This window comes from Anopheles merus, chromosome 3L, assembly GCF_017562075.2.
Source record: "Anopheles merus strain MAF chromosome 3L, AmerM5.1, whole genome shotgun sequence".
NCBI classification, from domain to species: domain Eukaryota; kingdom Metazoa; phylum Arthropoda; class Insecta; order Diptera; family Culicidae; genus Anopheles; species Anopheles merus.
Window position 1 is genome coordinate 20,593,744 of NC_054085.1, and position 12,188 is coordinate 20,605,931.

The 12,188-nt window shown below is 47.4% G+C and overlaps 1 protein-coding gene across 2 annotated transcripts in view; it reads left to right on the forward strand.

Moving 5' to 3' along the window:
• The window catches only part of LOC121599161 (insulin-like growth factor-binding protein complex acid labile subunit), a 31,787-nt gene extending 19,852 nt beyond the window's left edge, over window positions 1-11,935 (forward strand). For both annotated transcript variants that reach the window (XM_041926721.1, XM_041926720.1), the window contains one exon: window positions 6,382-11,935. In XM_041926721.1, the coding sequence (XP_041782655.1) occupies window positions 6,422-8,056 (1,635 nt within the window). In that variant the 5' untranslated portion in view covers window positions 6,382-6,421 and the 3' untranslated portion in view covers window positions 8,057-11,935. The remainder of the gene's footprint in view (window positions 1-6,381) is intronic.
• The last annotated feature ends 253 nt before the right edge of the window (window positions 11,936-12,188 follow it).

Consider the following 12,188-nt stretch of genomic DNA (forward strand, 5'->3'; position numbering starts at 1 on the left):
CACCAAAACAACAACAACAGAAATAGAAAAAACACACACTAATCACACACACACGTCTACACCATATGCACAGCAACCAACTGCAACCAAAATACGCATTGCACACAATTGTAATAGACAAAACATGTTGTGTAGGCCTGGGTGACAGTGGTGGCAGCAGCAGCAGCAGCAGCATCAAGCAGAGGGCATTGAGGTACATCTTAGTCACAACATCGCATGCAGCAGCAAAAATACATAGGTAAAGAGCAGAGAGTAGAGGGGGAAAACAGTACGAACATGGACATAAAATGGCAACAGCGTTTGGCACAAGCTGGCAAAGAGTGAGAGGGGAAAAAGGGAGCTCAACAAATGGCCGGGGAATTATTTATGTCCACGGAAATGGTTTGCTACGTTTTGTTGATGGTCGACGTCCGTGTTTTCTTTCTTTTTTTTGGGGACCCTTTCGGTGTGAGGGAAGTTCGCGAGGGACGACATGGGACGAATGCGGGCGATAGAATGGTTGGACCAAAAACGAGCTGCACTTTCTAATGTGTCCTGCAGGAGGGAGAGAATGGAGGCCGTTCCAGACGGGGGACCTACCACCGATGCATACCACTGACAAGTATGTGTGTGAGTGTGTGCAGTGCGGTAGTTTGTTAAAAAATGTACAGGAAACAATTTTTGCTGCGGCGAATTGTTTTTCACCATGGCAGCTTGTGCACATCCGTGTAGAGTGTTAGTGGTGTGCGTCTGTTTGGGCATACACATCCGCAGATAGGACCCGTTTCCGTGTGCTTTCACTCGTTTGAACACATTTTACTGCGCGTTATCTTGCACCAGATAGTGAATCAAAGCGTGAAGAAGGTGGTGTAAACCAAGCATTTTGTTGTTTTTTTTTTGGTTAGAAAAAAACGAAGCGACGCGTTAACGCTTCCTCCCTCAGGATGTTGAAAATAAAGTCATAAAAATAAATTTCAACTGACCTGCTAACCTAATTATGGGGCAGCAAAAAGTGGGCTGAATATCGTGCTATTTAGCTTTTGCTGCACTGTGTATGTGTTTATGTGTGAGATCCGAAGGGCTTTTTCACACACAAAAAAAGGGTTATATTATTTGCTCGCAGTGCTGAAACAATCGTCACAAACAGTTTGCAGGTTTTTTCGTTTCCGCTCCGGGTCTTTGTGGTGTGTGAAGGTGTGAAGAGCTGCCAAACCCCGTTTCCCAGTGCACATTTCCGGTGATGCAGTATGAGCAGTGTGTCTGTGTGTGTCTGTGTCAGTCCTGCAGCACATCCTTTTTGATTCTGTCTCCCGCCTCATTCCTTCGTGCCAGCGATGCAATAAAATCTACGGTCCGATTGTTCACACGTTCCATGATTTCATCTTTTGGGTAAACTTTGGGATTTTATGACACTGCAGCGACACTGCACTCCTGTCTGTTTCTTCTGTGCTTCACGCTCTGACGGAGCGTAGAGCCACAGGGATGATGCACCTATTTTTTGCGCGGCCCTCGATGCATTGTAGGTCAGCTAATTGGGGACGGGCATTGCAACGCGGTGCAGCTTTAGGTCCAGCTTTGCTACAGCAAATAATAACTGGGTCGATGTGTACCGTCTTTCTGCAGGATCTTGGGGAACTTCTTACGAGCAACTCGTCTTAAGACGTGAAGCCGGTGCTGCTGCTGCGGCTGCTGCTGCAGCAAATTGGTGCATTAAATCGCAGTGACATTATTGTTTTTATTACTCATCCATCAGAAACGACCGCGGGGCTCTGGGTGTCTGGGAAGGTCGTCGTAGGATTCGCCTCCAAGTTCTCGCTAGCGGCACATCAGCTCCAATCATTCCCATCCACCCATAAACCTCTGCTTGGGTACTAATTATTTGTGAAGTTTCGGGGAGGTCGTTCACGCGTCAACACATCTAAGTGGCGGGGGAGACACAAACACACACACACACACACACACACACACACACACACACACACACACACACACACACACACACACACACACACACACACACACACACACACACACACACACACACGAGCCCGCCAGTTAATCCACCCGGATGAGCGACTTAGCGGTGGGTTAGCGGATGGGAGGATAAGAATGCTCACTGGTCTGCCGTGTCACTGTGAGTTTTGTTTGCCGGGCCACTGACGGGAAGTGTGAAGATGTGTTGTAAGCTGTGGTTCATCTGTGTGGTTTCTGCTACGGGATGGACCGGGGAAGGTAAAGTTTAGCGTCGGCAAAGTTGATCATAGCGTCTTCATGCTATGATTAACTTCGTTGGGGACATGCTTACGCGGCGATTGAATGCGACAGGGAAATCGATTTCGAAGGATGAGAAGCTAGACACACGCGGCAAGAGCGCGCTGTGCATGATATCCTTAGTATAGGGCGCTGTAATTGGCGGAATTAGTTAGCAAATATATTTTCAACTCTGTAGGGACACATAAACAAATAATGTGAGGTAATGAAAGGGTTTTGATTTGTGTAATAAATAAAGTGATTTTGCTAAGACTCTTCATTGTTTTTAGGAACACAGTTACTACCTGATGTAGTATTTTATGAAGAAATAAACTACAATGAAGCATATAATCTAGAGATCTTCAGAAGAGTTATGTGAGGCAAAGAGCTATCTCAATCGTTGCACTCAGTTTGATCATCTCGTTTAGTGAAATCCATATCAAAAATTGAGCATCAAGGATTAATGAGAAAACTTCATTTGATTGAGTACTCAGTGTGGGACCTCCTTGAACTCCACGCTCACGATGGATAACTGCTCTAGAGTGCCCAAGGATAGCCGTGCCCCTTGAAGTGAGTTATTCGACTTGGATTTTACTTCCAAAGTCCTTTTCAATTCTCTGAACGTGAAATATCTTTACTAGAAGTGTTTCCTGATCTATTCCTATCAAAATAGTTAAATTACTGAAGCATAGATTATTTTATAGTTTAAAGTGGACTATTCGTCCCAATTCTCTCCAGAATAATAGGAGCTTCTGGAGAAGCAGTTGTTTTATGTTATGTTCAAAAATTTGGTATGTCAAAAACTTATTGGAAAAATTGGTTAGAAATGAACTTTATCTCAGACTGCTGCACATAAATATGAAATTCTTTGCTAACTTCTGACGTATTACAGGACCAAGGCAGTGTAGTTACTGTTATTACAGCTGGATGGATTTTTTTCCTGAATGTTTATCGGTCCAGATTGACAAATCAATTAGAGCCAACCAGTCAGTGGCTTCAATTGTCATGGAAAATTAAGACGCAGTACTAAGATTTTCTTCGTGCTAGACACACACACACATGGCACCACACACTTTCTCCCCTGAGCACAGCGAGCCCATCAAATCTATTGCTCTCATTGCGTATCGATCGGGTGCGTGTCGGCATCCATCCGGCACGCAAGCGGGATTTGTTGACTGTGCGTTGGCAAATCAAACAAGCGCAAGTGTGGGTGTGAGTTGCAAAACAGAATAATTTCGCCCCGCAGCCATTCTACTGCTGCTGCTGCTGTTGCTTTGATGCGAAGATTGCGATCGCGGGCGTAGATTAGCCATCAACCACCGCCATAACACGCACAAAGCGCAACGATGCGGGCGTTTGACGGCAAGTTGACGGTTGGGGCTGTTGCGTAGCGTAGGCGGAGAAATTGTTTAGCAGAGGCTGCTCATTTCATTCCCATTGGAGTTTTCTCGTTGTTTGGTGTACCTCCCGTCCATCCGTCTTCCAAAAGTTGTGGAAATTTCACTGCCGGATGTCCCCCGCTCGGGGTGCGAAGAGGCAACACGATGCGGAAAGGCACCACGTGACGGATGGCGAGGGAAGGTGGGGATAAGATTTTTCACCAAAATTCCAGACGTTTGGTTCGTGTTTTTTTGTTTTTGCACTGCTCGGTTGCCAACCACCAGGGGCGCTTGCGATGCTGTATGCGAAACATCGGTACATATGAACGATTTCTTCGCTTACGCTTACGTAAACGTGTAGTTCTGTGTGCGGCAGTCTGCCGCCTTGGATACACCGCTAGCGGCATTATTTGTCCAGAATTAGCAATGTTCAAACCTCTCAGCACGGTCGCGCAGTCCTGGACAGGCAGGCAGGCAGGTGGGCCGGTGTACATTATTTCTCGCACATTTCTCCGGTGCCCGAATTCGCTTTGAAATGTGAACCGAAAGTTGCTCCAGCAGCCGGGTCTGCCCTGAGAGGATGCTTCGGATAAGCGAAAGTGAGTGTGCTGGCGGGAAGCGAGGGCGGGAAAAAATTGATTACACTCCGGGGGATTGTTGGGGAATTGTTTGCGAGAATGGTTGAGCACAGGGAGGCTCAGGCACCCGTGGGCCACATCTCCCGGTGCCGCTCGAACGCTCAGCCGGTGGAAAGCAATAAATGTTGTTCGGAAGTGTACTTACACTGCTCGGCAAGGCTCCGTTCCGTTCCGAGTGCATATGGTATGGAGCGTATGTGGAGGGGAGGAGGAGGAGGTGTCGGATTTTCACACAGGTAGGTTGGCCCATATCACTAGCCCGTGCAGCAGTACGGTCCCTCCCGGCAATGCGGGCCCAGCAGTGTCGGGGACCGATATAAGACGACAATTTAATGCAAAGAACTCTCTGGCAAGAACACTTTGGGGGGGCGGGCACAGGAGATGATGTCTACATGTGTTGTGAAAAACCCACCCGGGACTTGGTGTGCAAAGCTGAAGCTATTGGAGGACTCGAGGCCTTGGAGGCAGTGAGTTTCCGGTAGAACAGAACGTTATCAAATTCAATTTAGCCCATTGAATCGTTTATTAAAGTAAGCTCCGAGTGTACGAGTCTCGGGGACCGAAAGGAAGGCAGCTGCGTGCGTGGTGGAGGTCCAAGACGTGCCTGCGAGAAATTGCAAAGTTTCCATTCGTGTCCTATCAATTCATTTTCAGCTTTACTTGCCGGAACCTGAAGTCGGAGCTTTGTCGACTTTGGAACCTTGAAGAAGTGTGTGTGACGAGCGTGTATGTGTGCCTTTTTCTTGAAACCGGAAGCGTTCCAAACCATATTTTCTCCACACGTGCGTATGCGTGTGTGTCGGTGTGAGTTTAGCAAATAAATGCCATCCATTTTAGGGGAAAGTCAACTGCGAGCGTATGCATGTTCCGGATGAAACTCATTCCATGCTACTTTCGGGGGAAAACCGGAACGCTGAGCGGTTTGGTTGGCGATGGTGACAGTGGCGCTTGGCTGCCGATTGTCGCCAGCCATTGAAATTGCTTAAACTTTATCATCCTCCACTTTAAGCTGTCAGAAGAAGTAAATAACGGAATTATTGGAAAAGTTGTTTTACGGTGCTAGCGGAGGGGTTTTGGAATGGCGAGGAGGCCGTGGGAGTCCTTTTGCGGGGCGTTTGCTGTACGGGTGCGATGGTAGATTGAAGATCGGTCCAAGTCAAATGCCGACTGTACGCTGGAATGCGAATTCGTGAAGGATTTTCGTGGAAAAATCACTCCAAAAAAAAAAAATGCTCGGGAGCGAGAAGTTGCTCAGAAGTTTTAAGCACTTGAATCATCGAAATGCTCGCCGAAGTGGAGGTACGGCTCGAAGTTAGGACCGGAGAGACACCGGGCAGGGGAAAGGAAATGCTTTTAAATGGAAAAAGAAGTTAATCGTTGCTGGAAGTCAGGGGCAAAATTTAGATCCGAGCGTTGAATCAGAAATGAATCCTCCCGCATTAATCTCACCTTTTTTTGGTTGTTGTTGTTGCTGGAGAGCGGAAAGGTGAAGTTTTCGGTAGAAAAGGGCGGATTGGATGGATTTGTTAAAAAGGAAAAATATCCGAAACTCCCAATCGGCTGAGAACAGGCAACCAGGCAATCATGGATGGAAAATTCGATTTCATCTTAGCTGTTTCACACCACCGGGTCACCGGGGGAAACTTGCAACCTCTCACCAAGACCTCCTGAACGCGGTAGCATATCGCGTTAACGATAACGACTTCAGTCACACGTTATCGAGCCCTCGAGTCGTTCTGGGCGGTACGTGTTGGTTCGCTACCGTGCCGGTTGTCACTTCAGCAGCATAGGTGTAATTTGATTTCCACGGCACTCGAAAGGTCTTGGCATAAATTGTGTTAGCAGCGTTAGGGTATCGCTTCGCAGTTGCAGTTTTTACTTTGGTGTGCGCTGAATAAATAATTCCAACGTGTGTATGTAACATGAAGTGAGATATTGGAAGGTGCTCTTGGAGAAGTTATTTGTGATGGGAGTACGTGTTTGACTGAAGTCCGAAACTGAGACTTCAATAGAATTTGTTGTATCATTGCGTGTTTTTTTCCACGAATTTCGTAAAGGAACTATTATTGTTAAATTGAAGTTTTGTAAATACAAATATCATTAATGAGAAATATCTCTCTGTCTTATGTTTACAGAATACCCATCTACAGCTCTGGATCTTCCTTAATCTTCAAAATGACACTCATCTTCTCTTGGATCTTCATACTTGGACTTGTTGTTCCGGATCTGTCGTCAAGCTTGCTGCACTGTCCACATCGCTGCCATTGCGATGATGAAAAGCTGGACGTTAACTGTGAGGAAGGCCATCTGGATGTGCTGCCCATCGCGCTCAACCCTTCCATCCAGCGGTTGGTGATCAAGAACAACAAGATACGAATAATTGACTCGTCGATCCAGTTCTACTCCGAGCTGACGCTGCTCGATCTCAGCTTCAACTATCTGTTCAACATTCCCGACCGTACGTTCGGCCACCAGCGGAAGCTACAGCAGTTGCATCTGAATCACAACAAGATCAGCACTATCTCGAACCGCACGTTTGTGGGGCTGGGTGAGCTGCTGGTCCTAAACCTGCGCGGTAATCTGATCGATCAGATCGACGCCCTCACCTTCACACCGCTTGCCAAGCTGGAGGAGTTGAATCTCGGTCAGAACCGGATCGCAAGTGTCGGTTTGTCGGTGAGTTCGTTTGTGGGAATCGGTGATCTGAAGATTCTGCTGCTGGATGACAATCTGCTGAGTTTGATCCCTTCGGCGGAGACCTTCAAACCGATCGACAAGCTGGCAGAGCTGTACATTGGCACCAACTCGCTGGTGACCATCGAGGACGGTGCGTTTCAGGTGCTCTCGGAGCTGACACTGTTGGACCTGCGGAGCAGTCTACTGCCGAACGTATCGGAGGGCACATTTGCTGGGATAGAGAACCTGAAGACGCTGAACCTTGCCGACAATCGGTTCGTGCGCGTTCCTTCGTCCACGCTTGCTGTGTTGCGCCGTCTAGAGGAGTTGGCCATTGGACAGAACCACTTTGAGACAGTGCCGGCCCATGCATTCCGTGGTCTTCCGAATCTGAAGCGGTTCGAGCTGAAGGGCTCGCTGTACTTGCGCCGGATCGAGCGTGCCGCTTTCCAGACCAACACCAACCTTGAATCGATTGTGATTGAATCGAACAAAGCGCTCACCGTGCTGGAGGAGGCCACCTTTGCCGGGCTGCTCTACCTGAAGCACCTCAGCCTGCGCAACAATGGGCTGGAGCGGCTGGATGAAGGAATGCTTTCGTGGAACAGTTTGCGCACGGTCGACATCTCGGACAATCCGATCAACTGCGACTGCTACTACTCGAAGCTGCTGCAGCGGTTACAGTCGGCGGCGCGGGTCAGCTACAATGCCACCGGGTGTCCGCACCATCTGCCCGACCAGTGGGAGTGTGAGTACGCGCTGGAGAAGAACAAAAATCTGATCTCCGTGGTGGTCCCGTTGGTGGCGATCGTTACTGCGATTGCGCTGGCATTCTATCGCTTCCGGGGACTGTTGCGTGAGTACGTGAAGAATGGGTGCAAAAGCAAGGCGGCTGCTAGTGTGACGCCGGCCGGTCCGCCCGGGCTGCCGGTGCTTCCACCGATCGGGCGTACGGAGTTATCGACGGTGGTGGACTACGATAAACCGCTCACCGACGACGACTACGTTATACGGACGGGCAATCTGTACCGTGGCGGTACAGGGCAGCCGATGCTGAACGGGGGCTACCCGCTGTACCTGCAGCAGAACCCAAGCGTCTACTACAACAAGCCGCTGCCGATTACGGAGTTATAGTATTGAAGGTTGGAGGAATGCGACGCTAGCGTGTAAGTTGGTTCTCGCTTTCGGAATCTAACTGACTACTTTAAGATAAGGTTCTACGTGCGCAGGTTTAATTTATTTAAGTTCGGAGAGCTACAAGTCTTTTGTTTGATGTGTTAAGCAAACAGTTTACATTGCATTACCATACAATTACATTCCAAGAAAGAATTGCGCACCTTTCCAGAATTGCGCAAAACATTCCAGCATGAGACGTTCGGTGCGCAGGTGGATCTGGTTTAGCCTTTAAGTTGATTGTGATGTTTTTCCCCCTTTTCTTCAAATAATCATGTATATTTACAATAAGGTTTGCTGTATGATATAAGCTTGAACTACTCTTTTTTGATAACAAAATACTCTTACACTTGTCGATACGTGATGTACAATATTGTCTATGATCGAGAGATCCGTTTTGGTCGAGAGTTGTTTTTCCATCGAGTAATCTGTAAAATTAAGTGTATTAGTATAGTTTAACATCTCTCGAACTTTGAACAACTTCGAACATCTAAAGGTCTTGTTGCCTTGACTGGAGGATAAAAGCGAGGGCCATCAGTACTGTGAGACTAACTAGACGAAATGGCTTGCTGGGAGAGGAGAGAAGAGAATAATCGATAGTATTTCCCCTACTACTAAGCATCACTATCTGTAATGTACGTCAACGAAAATTAACTTGCCACAATACAAAGACGAAAACCAGCACAGCAATAATGAAACGGTTCAAAACAAGTCTCCTTTTACGGTAGGAAGGACAATAGGGCATACAGTTTAGCTCTACAAAACTTAGAACTAAATGTCAGATAACAAATTACAAACCGAAATAACGCCACAACACATTATCACTGCATCTGCACTACATCTCATTACATCTCTATCCTGTGCGCTCTGGAAGCACTTAATATTCTTAGCGTCGCATAAATAAAGCATAATTCCACATACAAAAAAGATACAAAGCAAAAAGCATGTGAAAAGAAACCCGGACTAAACTTTGAACTCGCCTAGCCTTCCCTCTAAGCTCCGAATTTCAATTTGATCAAAGTTAATTGCTTTTTTGTTTCGCTCGGCAAGAAAGGATGAAGTAGAATCCTCGAAAATAGTTCCAACTTTTTGGCGCCGTATCACTTCCACCTGAAACATTGCGCACTCACCAGCACATACGGGCCACACGGTACGTGCGGTCATCCCGTTTGCCGTGTAGGGTAATTGTAATTATAATGTGTTGAAGTGTAACGAGCAAAGCAGCAGCGAAGTGAACCAACCCGAGGAACTAACAAAAAAATACAAGAGGGCCAAAAAAAGTTAGTGCAAACAGGTCTTTGCCGTTGTTGTATTTCCTTGCGCTGCGCGTACGCCGGATACACGTAGATAAAGTGGTTGGAATTTAATCCCGTTTTTGTGCACTAATCCGTGAAGGAAATGTGTAGTAGTAGTAGTACCATGAAATGGTGAAAGAAAATTGAAAGTAGAGGTACCGCTTCCCGAATTGGGGGCTCTCTTCGTCCATATCCCCCACAGCTACAGAGCCAGACTAACCACAATCCTGGCGTTTTGTTTTTTTGCATTTCCATTTCCACAATTTCAACACCAAAAGCCAGAAGCGTCGGTCCGTGAGGGGGCCGATGTAACTGCACGGTGGCTGAGTTAGGAATGCGGAAAAAGTTCCACATTTGCCATGATTATCCGTTGCCGTTTCACGTGCCGGGAGAACGAGGAACGGGTGGCTAGTGCGGTCCTCTGGTCCGTCCATAACAGACGTTCCTGTGTTTTTCAGAGCACTTCAGCCAGAGCGTGAGTGGATTGGAGGGTTGGACGGCTAACCGTTTGTTTGTTTTTTTGTTGGTTGAATTTCTGCTACGGCTACGGCCCGGAAAGCCATTGTCGGAGGTGATGATGGGGAAGATGATGATGGTGGGCTAAAAATTAAAACAAACGATTTGCGAGCGACTCTCGCTTGCTCACCTTTGCATACTGGGGCGGCCCAGGCTCGAGTGTTCTTATCAGTGTACACGCCGTCTGTGGATGGTTTGTGGAAAATTAAAGAGCAACCGTCATCCTGCCTGTGCAAAACTCCCAACTGTTTCGCCTCTGTACGTCTGTGTTTGCTTTAAGCAATTTTCACATTGTTTGGGTAGAGCGTGTGTTCTCTGGTGGTGGACCAACTTTGCCCCCCGCCTCACACACACACACAACACAAATAATGAGCAGAAATTTGGCAACGTACCACAGCGTGCAGACCACAGCGAGCATCGAGCTACCATCGGGCACACTTTGCATTCTCCAAATTCATAACCTGGCAGGAGGTTTTGTGGGGAGCTTTTCCGGAACAGGGGCAGGGACCGGCAGGGACTTTTACTTTCAATGCTCTGCACAACCGCTCGCATACCGCGTCTGCTGCTATGTCGGAATGTACGAATGTTTGTCCAAAGCCTGGAGTAGTGGACCTAGACTTTTGGGGGATTTTTTGTTGCTGTGGTGTGTGTTTTCTGGGGGAAAAGGTATGATGCGGTCCTGTTTTTTGGAAAATGGCTGTACAAATTATGGATTTTCACATTCATTGTTTTTTTTTGCTGATAGGGTGGGCTTGGTGGGCTGAGCTGTAATCGTGGTGGCAAAGTCCGTGGGGCAGTAAAAGGATAATAAAACAAATGGAGCAGCACCACGTGGTACGTGGTGGAGTCTCGAGTGGATTGGTCTGGGCGGGCGCTCTGTGTTGTGGATGTTCCATTGGAACTCTCTCCGCATAGCTCACGTTACATGAATCTGTAATTACCGTTGGCAGACTGCCCCAGAGAATGTGTGCGGCGCGAAAGTCTGTTGTATCCTTAGCTAAGGTGGCGGGATTGTCTGGTCGATTACCTCTTTGCCTGCGATGGTTTGGTGGCCACCTGTGCACAAAGGTGTGCACTCGAGGATCGCGGGAATGTATGTACGTACGGGCCCGACACGTGCGCGAATGTTTTCGCGTGATGTATCGTGTACTTTGAATTCCCATAACACCGGAGCGCTGTTTTCGGAACGAGCCTGCAAGAGTGAGAAATTCTACACACAGGCACATACACGCAGAGATACGATTTCACTGGCAGCTCTTGTAATGGTTATGAATGGTACGCGGCCCGGTGGCCCTTTCCGGTTCAACGCACGCAGGAAAATTCGCCGAGACGAGACGGCGGCAGCTTTCTGGGGGAAAAACTGGCACACCGTGATCATTACTCGTCTCTGGCGGGCAGGAAGCTGTTGGCGAGAAGATAAGCATTAACAGCACATTGAACACACACATACAGCGGCTTTGGTTGGAAGTTGTTAGATCGCTTTTCTCCGCTTTTGGTTGAACCGTTTTGCTGGTGAAGAGCTTCACGCGTTTTTGTTTTCGCTCCCTTGTGAAGGGATTGTGGATACTAAAGCTTTTCGATGTACGGTGAAAGCACACGCCGAGCCGAGGTGTCTACCTGAGCGTTGGAACGCTCCTAGTGGATGAGTTTAACTTTGATCGTGCTGGGTGAAATGTGTGCCGCCATCACAAGTGGGTCTGGGAAGTACAAAAAGGGAGTCATTTGTTGTGGGTTTTTTGTGTGTGCCGTTATTCTGGTTCTGGTTTCAGCCGTTTGAAACGTTAATAATGGGCGTGCTGAAACTTGGCGACTGGCAGGATGCCACTTGTACGCCGGCGATTGTTGTGCATTGTTCGCTGGAATGAGCTCCACCAACGATGAAAAGTGTCTCGTTTGCAAATGGATGGAAATTACCGGCCAAAGGGTAAGATTTGGATGAAGTTGAAGTTGTCCATTGAATTGAGCTATTGTAGAAACTAAGCTAATTATTGATTGTACTCAATCTTGGACTTATTTGAGTATGCAGGCAAATATTATAGTCAAGGAAAAAATTGAGTTCTTTACGTTGAATTTGAAGAACTCTGCTCTGATGTTGGGCAAAATACAACAAAACAGTTGGTAATGTGTTTTTATAAACAAACTTTTACTGAATTTGAAGTCATCGTGGCAGAACAGACACATAAGCATTACATAAAATGCAAAGAATGATCAGACATCTCAGTCATCTCTATCATTTACTGCATGATTAGGACTTACAGAGGCTATATGAAGTATCCTTTCCA